This window comes from Brachyistius frenatus, unplaced genomic scaffold (assembly GCF_029030835.1).
Source record: "Brachyistius frenatus isolate BFR_SWC_R1_liver_20210118 unplaced genomic scaffold, ASM2903083v1 Contig_116, whole genome shotgun sequence".
NCBI lineage: Eukaryota > Metazoa > Chordata > Actinopteri > Embiotocidae > Brachyistius > Brachyistius frenatus.
The window spans coordinates 1,200,392-1,222,549 of NW_027210715.1; the positions used below are offsets into that span (position 1 = coordinate 1,200,392).

General features: G+C 40.1%; 1 protein-coding gene across 3 annotated transcripts; it reads right to left on the bottom strand.

Moving 5' to 3' along the window:
• Positions 1-13,901: 13,901 nt before the first annotated feature.
• Positions 13,902-21,812, bottom strand: LOC138629472 (nuclear transcription factor Y subunit beta-like). 3 transcript variants are annotated; one of them, XM_069713195.1, is made up of 7 exons: positions 21,686-21,812; positions 18,927-19,020; positions 18,687-18,817; positions 17,979-18,176; positions 15,554-15,632; positions 15,284-15,363; positions 13,902-14,456 (listed from the first exon to the last, which is right to left on the bottom strand). In XM_069713195.1, exons 2-7 carry the CDS (start codon positions 19,018-19,020, stop codon positions 14,424-14,426), a joined length of 615 nt encoding a protein of 204 aa, XP_069569296.1. In that variant the 5' UTR covers positions 21,686-21,812; the 3' UTR covers positions 13,902-14,423. The 3 variants fall into 3 exon arrangements, with proteins under 3 accessions (XP_069569296.1, XP_069569297.1, XP_069569298.1); XM_069713196.1 differs by lacking the exon at positions 21,686-21,812 and adding an exon at positions 21,394-21,590; XM_069713197.1 differs by lacking the exon at positions 21,686-21,812 and adding an exon at positions 20,984-21,001.
• Positions 21,813-22,158: the final 346 nt, after the last annotated feature.

The following is a 22,158-nucleotide window of genomic DNA, read 5'->3' on the forward strand; positions in this document are numbered from 1 at the left end:
GCCAGGAATGTGAGCATGAATTCTTCCCTGTACCCCACACCACACACACACACACACACACACACACACACACACACACACACACACACACACACACACACACACACACACACACACACACACACACACACACACACACACACACACACACACACACACACACACACACACACACACACACACACACACACACAGCACCTTCTGGGTGCACACTCACTGCTATCCCTCAATCCCTCACACACTCCTCCGCATCTTTTATAGCATTCCCCAAAGACATCTACTCTTCCCTCCTGTGGTTTCCCTCCTAATCAGGGTTCAAACGTCCCACCCCGGTGCTTCTCACTGCCTCTCTCCTGGACTATCACATTCTCTTAAGACATGGTACCAATCACTGGGAGATAAGATGCTTTTCCTCCCCACAATGTAGTATTTTTTTGCTCTGATGAGATTTATTTTGGCTTACATCAGCTTCTTTGAATAGTTGTGGCATACACTCAAAAGTTCAGCATTCAGCATTTAATAATGGTCTCTGAGTAACAGTTGAATGGACATGCCACACATTGTTTTTCTTTAATTGTACAGGTTAGGTATTGAAGCAGCAGCATCAGAAACTGTAATTTGTAAATAATTAGGGAAAGGAAAATTAAACCTAACAGAACCTCATTAAAGAAACAGTACAATATAAAATATTTTTAAATACCAAAATGGTAAAACAATTGGGTAACACACAGCCAAAGTGAATTTAAAAGGAAACCATATTTTTCTGCCTGGACAGTAACACATATGCAAGTAACTAATGGGGACAACAACTTTCTAACCGGTCCAGTAATGAGCAAGAGTGTTCATACCCACAATGTAATACTTTGGGTCAATTGTGCCCGGTCACAGTACATCCACCTAAACTGCTTGTTTTTGCATGAACAGACAAGCTCAGATTCTTAATGTAAATTGTCTGATAACAGGAAGGATCCCTTACCTGAGACAGAAAAAAAGATAACAAAACAAATTCTCTCTATATACAGCCTAGTTGTCTAGCTAGACAACTAATTTTGATCAGAATTATGATAAATGGGCCAGGCAGGAGCCTCGATACTATGTCTCCACCCCTGGTCACTACTCTGCAGACTGGTTGCAAAGAACAACACCAGTGCAGGATGGCTGTGCACATTTCTAAAAGGTTTTCCATTTCCATAACATTTCACTGTTGGAGGAAGTGGTGACATGTCCTCCATCTTCAAAGAAACTCTCTACACATAGGACAAAGTAAACTTAGAAATGGCCTTCGTCTCTTTAAAAAAACGTACCATCTTACTAACAATACCATTAGGATTTAATCCACAATGTTAATAGATGTTAAATTTCATTTAATGCTGATTTCTGAAGGATAGTTGTTAAATGAAAAGGAGACCAGCATATTACATGCCAAACCATGTTGTTTTCCAATGTTATCTTTATAATGACTACTGTGAATTATACAGCTATGGATATTTTTCAGTTTCAACAATGAGTTTCTATTTATTATTGCAGTTACAACTGCTACAAAAACTAGACTTTGCTACCACATAGTATTATACAACAAAACTAGTGTTGGCCAATAATCACCGGAGAAGTGATTCTTATTGTAACAACTGTGCAACAATGAAATTCTATAAGTTTTATTTCAAATTGTCAAACATACAATCCACACTATGTTTTATTAATAATAATAATAAAGTTTTAAATGGGAGAAAGAGAGAGGTGGAAGACAGTTGACTAATATGGAAGTGAACAAACAAGACCAGTTCACGTTTTTGTCACGCTAAATCTCTGACAGATTCTTGGCCAGAAGTTGCTGCTGATGGTGGGACTGAAGCAGCTCCGGTTTAGAGGAACAGAAGAACATGTGCTATCATAACAAACACATATAGACCTTTTCAATAAAGCGTGCAAGTTCCAAGGTGCTTATTATGCAGTTCTAATTCCTTACTACAACAGTTTCATTAATTTGCCATCGTAATACTTGTTTTACATTAGTGTAAAGACTAATGCACATTCTTCTCAAATAATGTAATAGAGTGAAAGCATTCGAAACAACTTTAAATTGCTTTCATATTTGATGTTGAACCAGATGTAAATATGAATGACTTCTAATATAACCTGTCTCTTAGAGATAGTGTTCATTTTAACAGATATCCTTAGGAGTGTCATCAAGGCACATACAGTATCTGTTTTCATTCTTTACTTGATGCAAAATAAAGAAGAACTGGGAATGATATATTAGACAGCAGATAGTTTTGCATCTTTTTTGGGTGTGCTGGTTATTGTGAGCTAGCATCAGCAAAGGTTTTTTTTAGATTAGCTTGGCCTTTTGACAATAAACAGGTTATGTTTATATGATCCCCTTTCTTAGTTTTGTGTGTTAGCGTTACACATGTTTGCTGATTAGAAAAAACGTTAGTAGACAGATAGATTGATTAATGTCTGATTCTGATCTGTTGATGGTGCTGGAGTAAAAGAAATCAGCAGCAACCTGATTTAAAAAAAAAATCTGTGAAATAACAAGATCTGTTTACATGTGTTATGTAGATTAAGTTATGTGCCACTGCCACGTAAGGCTCTGTTAAAAGGTGCTGCAGCCATGTTTGCATTTCCATCTTGCCATCCACCAAACCTGCATCTTCCTAGTAGGGTCACATTAAATATAGTCACTTAACCTACACCACTTCTTGACTCGTATCCGTGTGGCAACCATGGCAAAGAATCTTAATTGATTTTCCGTTGGCATTGTTTCCATGGTACTGACACATAATGAAGATTTAAGAGATCATTGTCATAGAATGTATTTCTGAGACCTCACTGCCACTACAGTTATAAGAATTCTTCCTTGAGCGACCATGAGTGCCTTCACAAAACTTCATTAAAATTAATTCAATGTCACACTGTGGCAGCATGGTGGAAAGACAAAACTGTTGTCTTTGGAATCCTTGAAGTAAAACTAAAGTTTAACATAAAGCTGTGTGGGTTTTAAAATTGTTTGGCTGCACAGCATGAGTTTGCCCTGACTTCTTCACCAAAGAGTATATGCCTGATGGTGAATGTAGTTACTTATATTTTCTAATTAAATTCCTATTATATTCCCAAAGTTCATCTCCATTACCTTTACTCCGGACAGATGAGCATTTTTTGTGGATTTCAATGGGAAATGCTCTCTGGACAAATACAAAATGTACCAGTATGTCAAAAGATGTATTTACACCATCTCTCCAGGTTGACTCCTAGTAAGCATTTGTATCTTTGCATGTTGTTTGACTTTAGGGATGCAAGAAATTTGATGGGGTGATTGCTGAAGTGTGAGTTGCAAATCTGTATTTAGGAAAATGTATTTCAATGTTTACTTCTCTGTTCTGCCAATTGTGTCTCGTGGGAGAAGACATGACATGAGACAGGCATGAGAGAAATGAAAGGACACACTCCAAACCAAGTTATCAGAAGCATGGTACTAAGTGGAGCTACATCTGCAGCCTTAAGTACAGTCTGTGTGTGAAAGAAGTTTTTGAAAGGATCAGGGTCAGAGGTTTCTGCTCTGTACAAATGCCTCTTTCCTGTGCTCTGTGGAAAGCTTTGTTCTAACTATCCTTCCTTTAGTGTCCACAACATCACGCAATGATCTTCCCCTTGTAGAATAGATGGGGAGGACAAGGCATCAAAGGTTAAAAGGGGATCGAGGTGATGTAGGATAAGACAAGGAGTGCAAAGGTGTAGGATGTGTGTGTTTGTGCTGGAGGAACATTCTCCAGACACAAGGCCTGAGAAGCTAGCAGGCTGCAAAATCTCGGAGGAATCAGTGACAGCGGGGGGTCAAGCCAAGGGACAGCTACCTCTATCTGCTTGTGATAGGACTTATCTTGAAGTGCAACTACTGTATATGGATCCATCGCTTTGATTGACACCACGAGGCAGTCGCCTCATCCACCCGAGACATAACGTGTCCGCTGTAAAGTTTCCTTGTGAATAAGGCTGTTTTTAAGACGAGAGATCTTTCTGCACAATTTCCAAGTCCTGATTTTAACACGACTATTCTGTTAACTGCCAGTGCAAGTAGTAGCACACCTTTTCTTCAGTGAGGCTTACAGCGAGGGTTGTAATGATGGATGGGTTTTAATATTTAATTATTTCCACTCATGCAGAGGTTCCCAAACTTTTCAGACCACTTACCACTATGTACCAAACCAAATTTGCCAAGTACCAGATACAATTTTTTTTCCATAAAATATAATCCACTGATTTAACCATGCAAAAGCCTCAGATAGACTAAATTAGAACCATGCAATAGCCTTAGAAAGACCAAATAACAACATAATGTTGTTTCAAAATCAAAGAATACATTTAACAAGCACAGCACTCAAAATCAACAGCAGGGGCATGTTGAAACTGTTGTTTTTTGGACTTTGGAAACTGCTCTATTGTATGAAGCTGTAGTTATTTTCTGGGGAGAATAGTAAGTATTTTACAAGCCCCTCTATGACTTGGTGTTTCCCGCAGGCCAAACCACCTTTTTTGGGATCTCAGACTAACTAACTTTTCATTAATATATAATATCACAAGATATGTCTATGTCCAATGAAATGAGGGGCAGAAGTGAGGGAGAAGCACCCCCATCAGGAAGTAAAGCCTCATGGAACAGATTATGAGCAACATTTAGCAATTTCACCTTTTTTACATGTTTAAATTGAAATAACTTAAAAAAAAAAAAAAAGTATCTGCATGAGTATGTACACTAGTAAAAATTCAATTCAATTCAATTGTTTCTGTTGCAGTATGGAGGGAAAAACTAACTTTACAACAGCAAGAAACCTTTAACAGAAACAGACTTAGAGGTGGACAGCCTTCTGTCTGGACAGGTTGGGGTGATGAGCACTGAGAAACAACAAACATTAAACACTGTAGATCCGAAACATACTGCTCCAGAGGCAGATGTCACAATTCTTAGGGAAAGGGACCCACAAGTACGCCACAATTACACAAAATGTAGGAAACAAAAGTACTTCCCTTACACCCAAAGAAAACAAAGTCCAGGCAACAGAGCACTCACAAGTGAAAAGCAAAGTCCAAAATATGTGGAAACAGATAAGTCCAATACACAGGAAAGTAGAAAAGGCAAAAGCATGATGAAACAAGCACAGGTACAAACGTTGACTTTCTGACACAGAATCAAGCAATGAGCTACTGCAAACAGGGAGAATATGTACTGGCTGGGGTGACTGCAGTTGCATTGAGCAGGTGAGGTGGGCAAGTGGCAGGCAGGAGACCAAGGCAGGGCAAAAGAGAGATAGACTGACTGAGGACCTCTGGTGGCCACAAGGATTGACACAAGACTTGACAAGGGGACAAATAGAAAACCCACAAAGGGGACAACAGGTAGGTGGAGGGAGAAACACCAAGAACAAACCAAAGCCGTGACACCGGATATACCTGCAGAGAGGACAGTGATGAATACGCACCAACTATGGGAGAGAGAGGACACAAAAGTTTATAACACAGGTTTTTGGGGTTTGTTTATTTTTTTACACAAAACTGTGCTTGGCTCAGCAGTTAAAACATTTTTGTAAAAGCAATATCATGCATGGAGATGTGCCGGGATGTATAATTATAACTAAAATCAATGTTTTTTTTTACTGAAGTATCTGCTAATACTCACAGAAAATAGATACAATAATATTGTATGGGCAGAAGGAAGATGATTAGGCAGTTAGGGTCATTCCTTCGGTCAGTGAGGACTGTGAGCACGACTGTGAAGAGGTCAGGGGTCAGTCAGTAAATTACACGTGTAGGTGTGTGTCTGTGTGTAGTTGATGAAAACAGCTCCTCATAAAGGATTGCCTGTCGGTTTACTATGAAAGTGTGTGTCTGTTAAGGCACAGAAGAGACTGCTGGCTGACATCAAAGTGGGCAGTTTATTCATAGAGTGGAAGCAGCTCAGGAAACAGGTCCTTTCCGGGGAAAAGGACTTGGAGCGAGCCCTGTGGTTCTATAGCAGGAAATGAGGCATGAGGGCGTTGGCTTGTTGGAGACCACTTCCAGCCCTGAGGTACCACCCACAGGAAATATGACTTTTTTTACATGTACATTACATATACATTGCAGTATTTATCTTACCAAGACATGGTAAAGCCAAAATACAGCCCAATGGGACAGATTGTCAGATATAAACAATAAATAGCAAAGAATAATGGTCCCTTTTCCCACAGCAGGGCAGACTGCAAGGAGTCCCAGTGTACCCAACCAAGCTACATCTAGGGCAGAAAATAGAATGATACCCCTAGAAGTCTGTGAAAGTAGGGGTAGAAAAAGACTCAGGTAGATCACTGGGCTACAGACCCTGGAATGGAAATGGCCAAGAGAGGACTGACACTTTAGTCATAAGCAGAGAAATGACCATGTGATAGCACATCACAGGGGGACAAGCTCTCAAAGGGGGAAGGACAGCTGCAGGTTTGTAGTGCAAAGGAGTCGCATCGACCCGCACTTTCTAAGAAGTCACCAAAGTCAGTTTACTTAAGTCCAGCAGCCATTAGAAAGCCACAGTTTGCAGCATATCAATAGTGCCCAAAGCACAGAAGATGCTGGTACAGGCACTAAAGATTGAGCTGTCAATGAGGCCCGGTAGTGGGAGGAGCTATAAGGTTATAGCTAGAGTTAGGTGGCCCAGAGCCCACAAGAAAAGTAAAAACAGATTTGGTATAGGTCACAGACTGAAAGAGACAGGAGAGGCCAAATTTGAGAAATTAGGAGAAGTTCTGTACCAATATGGTGCTCATAGATCAGGGGTGGGTGGGCAATTCTTTTTTCCATGGGGCCACATGAGAAACAGGAAATATTGTGGAGGGCCAGGCCAAAAGGCTGAACTCAATTCTGCATAATATTAATTATATTTCTTTATAAAAGCAGTATATAGCATTGTTTTGACAAGCTGGTAAGACTGGTAAGAGTACTGCATGTTATGATTAAGCAATGAAAAAGTGAGGCTGCCTTACAAAAAAATATCATTTATTCAATAAAACACCAAAACAAACAAAATGTGAATGTTTTTACCATTTGTGACTCATGATATTAGTAAAAATACCAATTTCTGATCTGGGTCGATTTCAGTCACTTTATCTCGCATACGTTTCAAAAGTCCGACATTTTTCCCAGTCAGACTTGGACAGCTGTCCGTTGTGACACCTACCAGTCTGTCCCATTTCAGACCCAGCGTGTCCATGCATGCAACAACCTCCCTGTCGTTGTCCCTTTCATTGACCACAGTGCTGCCAGCTCCTCCGTAATGTTGAAGTCCTTCATCCCACGGACCAATACGAGTAACCGGGCTGTGTCACGGACATCGCAGCTCTCGTCCAAAGCCAAGGAGAAAAAGTCCAAACGTACCACTTCACGTTGCAGCTGAAGCTCCAGATTCGCCGCCATGTCCTCGGTCCTTCTTGTCCTCTGTCCTTCTTGTCCTCGATCCTTCTTGTCCTCGATCCTTCTTGTCACGGTTCGCCTGGATAGCGGGACTTGCTCAAATGCTTCTTTTTTTTCAGGGCATATTAGTGCTGCAGAGTCCACCAAGAACTCTTTGACAAACTCCCCCTCCGAGAATGGCTTCCTGTTTTTAGCGATGTTGTGTGATATCACACAGCTGGTCTTGGTTGGTCATCCCTGGCTGTGTGAAGCTTGGTAAAAAAAAGCCTTGCTGCTTTTGTAGCTTAGCTAGCAAAGCTTCCGATGCCGCCATCTTTTCAGCGTCAGTCAAGTTTGTGTATTTCTCCACGTGCTTCGTCTCGTAATGCCGACTCAGATTGTAATCCTTAAACACGGCGATCTGCTCTCCGCAAACTAAACACACGGCTTTACCTCCGACTTCAGTAAATCAATAATTAGCAGTCCATTTTTTGTTGAAAACCCTGCAGGCGTCTACCTTTCTTTTTTTTAGCATGAGTGGACATTTTTGAGGGCTAAAGTCGTCTCGTGAGTTGTGACTGCTCGCACACTTGATTCAATCATGCGCACGTATTTGATTTACGTTTTGCGTCATTACGTGAATAAAACACTTCAAAATAAAAGCACTGCAGCTTTAGTCCATGTAAGAGGTCAAATGAGAAAATATGTTTATTTTGTAATTTCCAATCAACCTCACACGGGCCAGTCAGAATCAACCAAAGGGCCACACAATGCCCAGGTCTGTCATGGATCCAGGGCACAAACCAAAAGAAAGGTACCGGCTCATGAGCCATTTAAATCCAGACAGAAAGAAATAAAGAGGCTAGTTAAGGAAAGGAGCAAAGGAGCTTAAGAAGCAATGGAGGAAGGCAACAGAGCAGGTGTTTCTGCAAGAACTTGAAATCAATTAGCAGTATATAGGAGAACAGAATATCTAAAGGGGGAAAAGTAGGAGAAAGGAAAGTGTAAGGGTTTCCTTTTTAGGGACGTATTTAGCTTTGTTAGGAGGTTGTTTAATCAAAACAGATGTCAACACCTTAAAATATCAAGGTAAGAGCCAGAGGAGTACTTAAGAAAATTGTACACAGACATAGAAGAGGATAGATAGAAAGGCCTCCCATCAGACATGCTACCATAAATCGAGATAGAACTGACCAACTGATGTGTTTGTCTGCAGATCAATACTGAAATATTGATATATTCGAATCCCAAATTTTTTTGTTCTAGGAGCTATTCTTATTTTGAAATACTGATATCTAAAGTGAATTTGGGGTAAATGTATATTTCATTATCAATAGGAAAATAACTAAGCTATCACCAAAATCGGTCTAAATAATACCCAGTTGATAATAGCTACCTTTCCTTCCACTTTTCATAGTCCTATGCAAACAACAGCTCTGTAAATGTGTGAGCACTGAACCGTGTTGAAATTGACTGCAGGTGCAGTCGTGAGGATGTTTTTTTTTTTTTAAATAGCAGCAACCCTGTATGTGATATACAACCCTGTTTCCAAAATATTTGGGATGCTGTGTAAAATGTAAACAGGGGACAGGGGCAACAAAAAACATTAACTGGCAACAAGTCTATGAAGCATATTAAAAAAAGAGCATTCCAGAGAGGAATAGTCTCAGCTGTGAAGATGGGGAGCGGTTCACGACTCTGTGAAAGACTGCGTAGGAAAATAATGCAACAATTTAAGAATAATGTTTGTTAACATAAAAGTGCAAAGAATTTAGGGATTTCATCATCTACAGTACTTATTAGTATGAAAAGATGCAATGAATCTGGGGAAATCTCTGTACACAAGGGGGAACACCATTATTGGATGGCTGTAATCTTAGAGCCCTCAGCTGGCATTGCATTAAAGACAGACAGAATTCTGTAGTGGGAATCACTGCATGGGCTCAGGAACACTTCTGAAAACCATTGTTTGTGAATACAGTTCACTGCTGCATCCACAAATGCTGGTTAAAACTCTACCATGCAAAGAAGCCATATATAAACATTATCCAGAAGCGCTGCTGCTTTCTCTGGGCCTGAACTCATTTAAGATGGACTGAGGCGAACTGGAAAACAGTCCTGTGGTCTGATTGATCAAAATTTGAAATTCTTTTTGGAAATCATGGACGCTGAATCCTCCGGGCTAAAGAAGAGCGAGTCTATCCAACTTGTTATCAGCACTCAGTTCAAAAGGCAGCATCTGTGACAGTACTGGGATGCATTGGTGCACATGGCATGGGTATCTTTCACATCTGGGAACGTACCATTAATGCTGTATGATATGTACAAGTTTTGAGCAACATATGCTGCCACCCAGACAATGTTTCTTTAAGGGAAGGCCTCGCTTATTTCAGCAAAACAATGCCAAACCGTAGTCTGCCTGAGTATTAACCTGGCCAACTTGCAGTCCAGACCTGTCACCAATTTTTTTTTTAAATTTGGCGCATCACAAAATGAAAAATACAACAAAGGAGACCCCGGAGTGTTGAGCAGCTGAAATCCTATCTGAGGCAAGAATCGGAAAACAATTCAATTTCAAAACTCCAGGAACTGGTCTCCTAGATTTCCTAATGTTCCAACACAGTGCCCAGGTCCCAACTTTTTTTGTCATGTTGCTGGAATCTAATTTAAATAAGCATATACTTTTCATAAAACAATAACAAAAATTATGTTTCAACATTTGATATGTTGTCTTTGTTTTATTATTAATTAAATATATTCTTACATGATTTGCAAATCATTGCATTCTGTATTTATTTCTATTTTACGGTTTTAAGTACTGTGGCAATAGAACAAACCTTGTCTCGTATCTGAATTTCAATCTCAATATATGCTGTGGTTATGCAGCAGCAGGCTAAAAAAGAGTAGAAAAAAAAACATACCGCTAGAGCGAGACAGACTTCACTCAGTGAGTTATTTGGCAGTAGCAGGAAATATTTTGTTACACAGAGAGTGAGTGAGTGAGTGTGTGTGTGTGTGTGTGTGTGTGTGTGTGTGTGTGTGTGTGTGTGTGTGTGTGTGTGTGTGTGTGTGTGTGTGTGTGTGTGTGTGCGTGTGTGCGTGTGTGCGTGAAGCTATGAGCAATGTCATCACTTGTCACTGTGGAAGTGATTCATGTATGTCAAGGCTTCAATTTGTTATTGTTTGGACAATTGGAAATACCCATGTACAGTATACCTTAAGTAATGACACAAATAAATGCTGCAATACCTGGAGTGAGTTTTGTGTGCCTGAGAACATCTCACATCAGAAAGATATTTCTGTGTATTATTTTTTAGGCCTGATGGTGAAATCACTGTTTTATTACCATTAATATCCATTTTAGAATGATTTACTCGAAAACCAACAAACCATACCCTCTATAATATAGTTTGCCCACAGCCCGCGGGCCACATCCGGCCCGTTGGTCTTTTTAATCCGGCCCGCCAAAGATTGGTACAGAATTGCCCAAATCAAATCATATCATAATTATGACTGCATTCATTTGACCTTGTCCTGTAATACCTGGCGGTCCACCAGGTGGCGCACTAGGCGCAGTGAGACATTGACTTGATTTTGCGGAGGCCTGGCTGCTCTCTGTTGTTACTCTGCTGCTGCTCTGAACACATCTGCAACAATGAACGGGCCAAAGAAAAGAAAAGTCGACAGCGAGTCCCGAGTGTTTCATAAGGAACGGACGACTAAATACTTTTTCACTGAAGTCCGGTCGAAGGCTGTGTGTCTTATTTACCAAGAAACCATTACGGTTTTAAAGGAATACAACATCAGCTGTCACTTTTCCACCAAGCATGCTAATTGCGCTAACAACCAGTCAACGCGGGAACGGACGGCGACCGCTCGGAGGTCGGCAGATCGTTTGCAGGATCAGCAAAACACCTTTATCCAACAAACTGCCATCCAAGAATCAAGCACGAAGGCAAGCTATTTACTGGCATTCAAATTAGCAAAGACCAGCAAGCCTTTCTCCGAAGGGGAGTTTCTCAAAGAGTGCGTGGTAGAGACAGCAGGTATCTGGTGTCCTGAGAGAAGAACAAATTAGAAAACATGAGCTCATCACGCAGGACGGTGACTCGCCATGTTGAGATGATTGACGAAGACTTGGCCAGCAAGCTAAACAAAAAAGCGGAGTCATTTACATGATATTTCTTGGCACTGGATGAAAGTAACAACATAAAGGACACCGCTCAGCTTTTAATTTTTATCAGAGGGATTAATGACAAGTTTGAGATAACGGAGGAGTTTTTGGCCGTGGAATCCCTGAAGGGGAAAACACGGGGAGAGGACTCGTATGACGGCGTGTCGGGGTCATCGAGAGGCTCCAGCTACCTCGGAGTAGCTCGCCAACGTTACCACAGACGGATCGACAAATCTGACTGGAAAAAACGTCGGGTTGCTCAAAAGAATCCAGGAGAGGGTGAAAGAGGACAACCCTGAGCAGGAGGACATTTTCTTACACTGTGTAAATCCGTCCTGCAGCTCGACCACGTAGTGAAGCCGGTTGTAGAAGTGGTGAACTTTATTGGAGCGAGGAGACTTCACCGTCCTCAGTTTATTAAGTTTCTTGAAGAAACTGGCTCTGATCACCAGGACTTGCTTCACCACTCCAACGTCCGCTGGTTAAGTTTGGGGAAAGTATGTCAACGAGTGTTGGAGCTCAAACAGGAGATGATCTCATTGTTGGAGCTACTTGAGAAAGCTGACGATGTTCCTGAGCTGAGTGACAGATTGTCTTTGTGATTTATCTTTTGCTGAGGACGTACTGACACACATGAATGAGCTGAACGTGAAGCTACGAGGAAAAGACCAGTTTGTCCATGAAATGTACACAAACGTCAGAGCCTTCAAAACCAAGCTAGCTTCATTCTCAAAGCAAATGTCAAACAAGTCATTTGCTCATTTCCTCACACTGGCTACGCTGAAAGACGTCCTGGACATGAAGACATACAGGAAATCACTGGACGACCTGCATGGAGAATTCTGCCATCGGTTCTCTGATTTTGGAAAAATTGACAAGTCACTTCAGCTGGTGTCCTGTCCCTTCAGCTGGTGTCCTGTCCCTCCAGCTGGTGTCCTGTCCCTCCAGCTGGTGTCCTGTCCCTTCAGCTGGTGTCCTGTCCCTTCACACGAGACCCTGAAACGGCGCCACAGGAGCTGCAGTGTGAACTGATTGATCTCCAATGTGACACCGTCTTCAAGGAGAAGTTCAACTCTCTTAAACTGGATGTTTCTGCTTCATGAAAGCAGCCAAATGTCCAAACATCCAGAAGATGTCCCAGAAGATGCTGGTGTTGTTTGTCTCTACGTACGTGTGTGAACAGACTTTTAGTGTGATGAACACCAACAAAGCACCTCACAGATCCCAGTTGAGTGATGAACACCTCAGATCTGTTCTGAGAACACAACAAAACTAACACCAGACTTCGATGCTCTGACAAAGAAGGTGATCAACAACACTGTTCCCACTAAAAGTGAATGTACGTATTAGCACTGTAATGCCTTTTTTATGTTTATGTTTGATATGTATGCATCTGGTGCTGGCCCGGCCCGTCTGTCAAATTTTAAAAGTCAATGTGGCCCCTGAGCCAAAAAGCTTGCCCACCCCTGCTCTAGATACTATTAGCAGCCAGTGACATGCACTGACCCAGTCTCATTTGTTCTGACAGGTGACAGATTTTTTTTTTTTTTTTACTTTAAGTAGTTAGTCAGTTATATATTTATCATGGCATTTATTTCTCTTCAATTAAATATAAAATTCTATTCTATATAAAAAAAAAATTTGTCCATAGGGCTCAGCTCCTCACAAATCTCTAAAAGTATAGTCTCGCCCATAGAACAAGCTTATTTATCAAAAGGTTCAGAAACCAGATACTCACAGATGTACAATATTTTAGCCAGGCTCTGTCCTGCAGTGCTGGACATCCTGGACATTCCTGCCTCATCTGAAGACCACCACTCCTTGGGAGAAGATCTAGAAGCTGCTGCAATTTGTGGTCAGGTCAGACAAACCTCAGAACTTACCTAAAAGAGGATTTAGCTTACAACAAAGTCTTACTGTTTGGTTCATACATAGTAAGAACAGCTGAAGTAACTTTTTTTTACTGCCTAATGTAGAAATATTGGGCAAAAACATGTCCTAGCTACTTCTTGTCTATCCATTACCTGGGATAGTGAGTCCTGACATAAAAGCTGCTAATGCACTCATCGAACTGCAAAAGGCAAGTCCTTAAAACTAAACTAGCATTCCAACATGTTACTGGAGCAGTGAGTATTTCAGTGTTTTTCTTTCCTCGAGTCTGGTGGACGTTGGAACCATACATGGACAAATACAAGAGGAAGCTGCAAAAAATGAAGGAAAGACAGAAGAGAGCTACAGCTCAACTAGAACTGACCATAAAATATTGCAAACTGGGGAGATATGTAATTAATAAAAACGGTTTTAAACATCACTTTTGAATTTTTATTCAAAGGATTTCCATAACATTAAAGCACATGGTAAACTGTGAACTTACAAAAGAGCTGCATGATCTAATGTGACAGTAACAATGTGGCTCCTCTTGATTCAAACAGAGAAGGCATTAAAAAATAGGCTTCTAATGCAACACTTTCCCTTATTCCCTCTTTACCCAAACCCCTACCCCCCACACCCCTCAAAAAAAAGAACAGATAAAAGCAAACACATCAACACATATGCACAAACAGAATTCCACCACTAAATCATGTAAGAAGACTAGCCTTTAAAATAAAGCCTTGAATTTCCCAGCTGCTTTGGAAGCTCTCCAAAACATTTGGTACCTCATAACTAGAAACTACACTTTCTACTGAATAGGTAGTGACTTCTCTGTACATGAGGGTTTCTGTAGAAGCCTCCCCCCTCCCTGTCCGTCTGATAATCTTTACCCAGTGACGGGGTCAGAGGTGTGGGTCCCACGAGGAGCTGCTATGTCTGGGCTTGGAGTAAGGCCTCTTCATGAAAACTGGATCTGCTGTACAGTGGGAATCTGCAACAATGTGGGTTTAGATTAGAGATTTTAGATAACATTTGAATAGGCTGAAAGGTATGTAATGTCACTTTGACATTATGTAATGTTGGAGAGTAAATTACAAAATATGGCAACAGGGAGCCTAGTAACAACGAAAACATGTGTAACCATTAGTTGCTGTAGTTAGATACATTTACACATCAGCAGAATTTTTTGTGTTTCTGAAATCATAAATAATCCTAAAAAAATATTCTGTGGACAACAGAAATGGGACAATAACATATTTGGGGTATTACTCTGCTGTGGGACTTCAAACTTCACTGAGGTGAACTCCCCACCCAAGATACATCCCAGGCTTCCTTTTGAGCTATTTGAAGGGCGAAGTTACAAAAAGTCACTATTTTCTCAAAACCCTCTGGTGTTAGAGTAACTATCCATTCATCTGCATTTCTTTTCCTTTGAAACAATTAGAAAGAATGCTTTTGGTTTAGCACTAGCAGCAAATTACCGTTTTCTGATTGGCTGCTGTTTGTGATCAATAAGGAGACCTAATAAAGTTTGTGTTTGATAAATGTTATCACATTAAAATTATCTAGTTAATTCTCATCCATCTGATCACTGATTTGTGAATCTCTTAACGAACAAAATGTTTTTATGAAACTGTGAGCTGAAACCATGATCATCACCGAATCAACTGATGTCCGTGTGTTGAAAAGCCTTACCAGAATATAATATAATTTATTTATTGTCCTGTTAAACTATTTCTTTTAAAAATTCAGACAGAAAATAAACATACTTTAGAGTTCATACTAACAGGAAATTATACACCATGTGCAAAGTATTACCTGTTGATATGAAGTGGTGTACACCATGACGTTCTGCTGCTGACCATCTGCTGTGATAATCCCAGCTGGCAATGGATTTGCTGATGAAGAGGGAAAAGTGTATTTTAAGGAGATTGACCAAGTACACAGTAAGGATGTGCATTTCAATCAAAACTACTGTTTGTTAGTTGGTGTAAAGCATTCCACTTTTATTCGAACAAACAAAACAGGAAGAGAAATTATGAAGTATTTGCTATAAATTTCAACCCTTACTGTTTGTGTTTTACTTACTGAAGCTGTCATCTGTGAGATCATCACCCAGGCTTTCTCCCACCGACACCCCAGGCATCCCTTTTTCGCCCTTCATCGCCTGAAAAAACACCAGAGACACCAAGAAGCATTACATGTGTGAACACAACAACATTGAAATCAAACAAGAATGTTGTTTTTCTCAGGAGGATGATTTTGCAGTTGCACAGAGAAATTCTGCAGTCGGATGATGACAAGGAAAAACTCTTTCACTGACTCTTTATTGCATGTGTTTTTCCACTGCTGCACAGGGTTTAAGGTATAATCCAATTTAATACCTTTTTCATAACTATACCTTTTAAAGAAGGACTAAAGCCAGTAGAGATAAATAAGTCAACATGAATATTTATATCATATATTCAAAAATCACTCTTAGTAATATAGGGAATAACAGGGAAAACTGATGGCTATATTAACCAATTCAAACATGCTGCCATTAAAGGTCAAATTACATGAAGATGTGCTTTCACCATCATACAGTTGCATCTTTAAAATTCTTCATTTCTCCTGAAAAGTGCTGAAAATAAAAGCAGTGGTCTCATGCATTTGGTACATCCAAGAGTAAAGCAAAGACAGTGTGCAAAAAGATAAATTATTACTATTTCTACAAAGATATGCTGAAGTGGCCAGTAAAGATTGGTTTGTACCCATAGAAAATACTATGATCTATACTAGATCAGAACAAAATTATAGACAAGCATGTTAAAGGTAAAGGCTATATGGCCATCTCCAAGCAGCTTCATGTTGCTGTGACCATTGTTGCATTGCGAAGAAGTTTAGGTGCCATCGGATTGCAACCAACCACTGGACACATAAAAGTTTGTCTCACACCATATCGACTTGTTGACCAGTGTTTCCCCTCTATCACTGTCTTGAGAGGGCTGGCAACACCACCAATCGGACCTTCCACCCCTTCCGGAATGAAACAAAATACTACGCTATTGACTTAGTTCCTGTGTACCTATTTCATTTCAGCTGACATGCATTTTTCTGTTACTGAAAGTGGTGCTAATTTCTGTGCTGCTGCTGCTCTTCTGTTCACGCTCTGTGTTTCATGAGTGAGGGGCGGTGCTGTGTCTGGCACATACAGACATAGTGCAGCAGAACGGAGGAGGCTGAACAGAATTTGGACACAGGGGAACGTTACTCAAGTTGATAACAACTGCACTCGTTACATGGCTGTAAAAAAAGCACAATCAAAACAAATAAACAAACAAACCTCAAACTACAGAAAAGCAGACCAGAATATCAACTTTTTTTTTTAAACACAGCCTATCTGTATCTAGTGCAAGTAGTAAGGATGCTAATATATGTTTAATCTATCAGTCCTAACTAGAGCTCTGACAAGTTTTGTCATCATAATTGTGCACCAGGAGAAAAAGCACAAACACATGTGTATGCAGTATAATTATGAATATTATACAGGTTTTGACAAGAAACTCTGCTAGCTTAACATTTTTAACTGTGCTCCTAAATTTTTCCATTGAGGAGCACATGTGCTCCTGAGCAAAAAGGTCAGCGTAGAGCCCAGTAATGTTACATGTTAAAGTGACAGTCACCCACTTTCCACAGCACTATAACTGCATGGTGGATTGCACAGCTCGGGGTATTTCTTCACCCTAAAAATGTGTCTCTTCTCATCTACTGTGAGATTGCAACAGAAAAAAGTAAGAAGCTGAGCTACCAGTCGAGTAGAGTTGAAGACAAACTGGTACAGGAGCTACGATGTACAAAAATGCTTTTTCCTCTGCCAATGTGGGGATTTTTACATAGAAAACAATAGAACAACTGCTTTGACATGCACCATGTGTGCCACACTGTTTGTTTTGGCCAGTAACAAATGTTTCTGGGAGTTACTTATAACGTTTTTGACAATGCGCTGTTAAAGGTTGTTTTTTTTTCTTCCTGCTATGGAACAACTAATGAAAACTTGGACAATTAACGCTTAGTCAACTATTTGGGGGTTAGCCCTAGTTAATTAGCAAATAGTCACTGTGCTCCAGTTTCCTGCACTTGGGCATATGAAGACAAGAGTTCTTACCCACTTACCCCCATCCAGCTTTAAATATTCACCAAACAGTGTTAATTTTGAACCATTATTAGACTGGAACCTGTGAAATTGAATGGGCAACACAGTCCATTTGAGGCCAACACAGAAAGAAAGACAGCCATGCACACTCTTACTCACCCCTACGGGCAATGTAGAGGCGACTGTGCTAACCACTGCACCACCATGCGTCCAATCAAATAGACTTTTACAACAAATAAATAAAGAAAAACGAACTATGTTAGAAGTATGACAAAAAGCTCAGTCTGCGATTTAATAATTCAAAAGAAATGGGCTCATTGCCATAGAATGGAAATGGAAATATGAAAAGAACAGCTCCATCTGTCACTTGTGCCTCACCTCTCTGAACTTCTGCAGGTAGAGCTTCAACGGATCCACGTACATGTCAAAGCCTAGTGTGGACATGGCAAATAGGATGTCTTCCCCGTTGATGGTCTTCCTCTTCTCCTGGTGGCAGCGCTCACTCGCCTCAGATGTAATGAAGCTGATGAACTCGCTCACGCACTCCTGCACACATTCTTTAGCATCTTTAGCAATCTACGGGAAAAAGAAAAAACTACATTTAACAGAAAGTTGCCTCAGTATATAGGCAATAAAGAAGAGTTTGGTTCTATTTCCATGGGGCCCAAAAAAGGTATTTTGTTTTTGTTAAAAAAATAAATATCCATATTAGTGGTAATTGCCGTCATTAATTATGTCTAAATACTAAATCCATCTTATTTTAATAGTTATAGATGCAAGTGCAATGGTAAGAACTCTTACTTGATTGACAAAAAACAACACAAACAACAAATTAGTTTGCAGGTCATCTTTGGTTGTCAAACCTACAAATTATCTTGCATTAGTTATATTGTTCTTAAAAAAAATTAAAAAAATCTGACTTGTTAACTTTCAAAGCTGAATTTAAACTACAGACACACTGATGACAATTCTCAACAAAATAACTAAGATGATCATTCATACTAGGATGCACCCATCATCCTAAATCTAATGTTAACAAAACTGAATAATCATCATGATTATTCCTGCTCCCATCCCCTCACAAACCTTCCCAGTCTGAGGAACAGCGTTTTTCATGATGCGAGCCACATTGGCAATAGGAAGATAAATGTCCTGCTCCCTGAAATTCTCCTTGATGCCGCCGTCTTCATGGTCATTCAGATTGTCCTCTCCGTCATCTACAAAACACACAGGCAAAACCATCTCTTTATGACCCAAAGCTACACAACACAAAATACATAACACTGACGGCAGTGGTTGTTTGGTGACAATGTTTTTTCTCCTCACCATCTTGAGACTGGAGAACGTAGTGACTGGAAGCCATGTACTCTCCTGTCATACCCAGCTGGGAGGCGTCGGTGGTCGTGCTGTCTCCGTCCATCTGCAACACACACCCACAACATCTCATTGAAAAGTCCCACGCCGTAGCAATTCAGTGTACCTGCAGGACCCGAATGTACCTAGCATCTCAGAATCACTCTTTGGACTCATACTTAGAGCATGACGGGCAACGTGTTTACAAAGCTTTCACACTCATACGCATTATGGAAAGTCCCACTCAAAAATGAAATAAAGGAATACTTGTCATTTGTCTCTGTAGCTACACTATGGATTCCACATTGTCAAAAAGCCTGGCAGGATGACCTAGGCATGTCTGGAAGTACAACAAAGACCACTGAAACTAACAGTTTTTGGGAGATGACAAGCTACTTATGCATTTTAGATTTCTTGTATTTTTTTTTTCCCAACAGAAACGGAGTTTGACACAGGATTGTATCTCGTTGTTTAAGCTGTATAGCTGTTGTTTTAAATGAGCGGCTTGTAGGTTTAAAGATTAAACGTAATTTTAATTTGATCACAATAATAACTTTTAAAAAATAACCCACAATTTTCTCTTAAATAACTTGAAACTGAGAAAAGTAATTGACAGCCCACATTGCTTATTACATATTTAATAAAAATCTAAACTTTGTTTTTGATTTAACCAAATATCTTAAATAATAAAACAAATGAAATAATATTTTGTTGCACAACCTTCCGATGCAATCACTGCAGGCAATTGTAGCTCTCAACCAGACTTTTGCACCTGTCAACGTGTAGTTTGGGCCACACTTTCTGATTAAACTCAGGAAGAGTGGTCCATTTAAAAAAAAGCTGATGGAGCTGGGTCAGGTTGTGCAGAGAACATTTTACCCTTACTGCAGTCAGTTGTGATCTACACACTTGTATTTGTTTTGATGGTTGTGCTTTGAAATCAATATATTCCATCTTAATTCAAGTTATATAAAAAAAAAACTTTCAATTAAAATGTGACAATAATCAGTGCTAAGTAATGTTATATGGTTTAATAGACCTAGTTTAAGTCTGTTTTAAAAACTGTTCAGCTTTATTGCAGTTTAAAATATTTAACAAAAAAAATTAATAAATTACTTTCCATTAATTAATTAATCAAAATAGTTACATTACTAATTGCATTTTTAAAAAGGTTAACTAGTAATGTGTTACCTATTAAATTCAAAACTAACCTTCCTAGTTGGTTATCGTCATACAACAGCTCTAAATCTCAGTCACATTCAGTGATGAAAGGAGGACTCGGAAATGTTACTTAAGTAGCAAGACCACAATGAAAATAACTGAATTGTTAGTACAAGTCCTTAGTTTCAAAAGTAAAAGTAGCCATCATGCAGTTTATGATGTAATACGTATGTACTTCAGATGTAGGTTACTGAATGACACTGCACATTCGAGAAGCATTTGAATGTTGTAAAATATCTCATTTCAACACTTGATACTGTTTTTTAGCATCTAATCTATAATGCATATATAGCAATTGATCGTGTATTTTCGGGATATAATATTAATCTGAAAAGTAACTAGAATCTAAAACTGTCACAAATGTAGTGTAGTAGAAAGCACAATATTTCTCTGAAATGTAGTGCAGTGAAAGTAACAAGTAGCATCACACGGACATACTCAGTAGAAGTACCTTTAAATTGTGTTTCAGTACACTACTTGAATGTCATTTAGTTACTTTCTACCACTGGCCCTATCAACAAATCACTTTTGACCAATATAATTGACATTGGGTTTATTGTGCTGAACACATACTGTAACATCAAATGAATACCGGAAGAGCTTCTCTCTGTTTTGATGATTATGTTCATATCAATCAACAATTTAGACACGTCAGCGTAGACTAAGTGTCTGCTACTTTCGACTCTTAAACCATCAGATTTTTGTTTTGTTGAGGATTTCAGCGTTAAAAAGAACAAGACACCAGAAGTGAACGTGTGCTTTGTCTTGGTACTGTTAACGTATGGATCGAGCTCCTGCAGCCGACCTACCAAGGCATTAACCCGCCGACTTCACGGGTCTGGGTTTGGCTGCCATAACATGACCCCCTCCTTCACATGAGCTCGTTTTAATACGTGCTCTTGTGTTGAGGATTTCTTAATTTGGCCCAACACTGGAAGGCTGTGTTATAGTGGTTAGCACAGTGACTTAAATGGGGAAACGTTTGGTTTGACGGCAGTAAAGCCCGCGGTGAAGTCATACAAGTTAGCCGCATGCTATATAAACGAATATGTTCGGCTAACCGTGTGCTAACTAGCAGACGTCAGCTGCGAATAGGTAAGATATTTAGCTAACGTTAGCTAAGGTTAACCTACGAGTTGACCCAAATGGTCGGCTGGCATGTTTTAGGAAAATATGAGATAACAGACAAATGAACAGAAGCTGTCCAGCGGGCTATTACCTTTTGCAGTTAGCCTATTCGGGTACATAGTGTACTTTGAATAAATTCTCATTGCATATCCACTGCAGTTCGTCTCTGATTTGGCCTGTCCTTTGTCCTTACAGAGCACCGCAGGACGTGGCCAGAGCCGACATGTTAGACAGTCATTTGTTAAATTTTGCCCGCTGGGTACTTCCTGATGAGCAGCCCTCATTCACTCAGACAACAAATAAAAAATCAGACAGAGACGGACATTTCCATTCGAGCTAACGAGAAATCGGTTAGCAATCATTGGCCGGAGTCAGGCACAAACCTGCAATGAAGCCCTGGTTGGTTACCTCCCTGAGACGGCTGTTTGGTTGGACAGAAAATGGCTGCGAAAGGACCAGTCCCAGCGCGGAGCCGCGGCTGCACTGCCGCGCCCGCTCAGGATAGGGCCCTGCTGCGTTCACGGGCTCTTTGCAAGCTCCTATCTCACAGTCTTAAAGCCTTCTCAAACATTGAAGCTGGTTATAATCCAAATGTTATGTCTAATAAGTGCACAATAAAATAAAAATACTTTAACAGCAATTGATTTGTGGTTTTACCCTTACCAAGCACACCATAATACATCATTACGGGGGGATAAATAGGAAGGCACAATCCAATATTTTCCGACTTTCGTAATTTCTCTGTTCTGTTGTTGTAACGTTGTGTTACATTATTCCTACATTTATGGCAGCACTGGAACGCACCTGTTTTAGCCTTTGGGCTTCCCGCAAATGTATCACACTCCCTCTGCTTTTC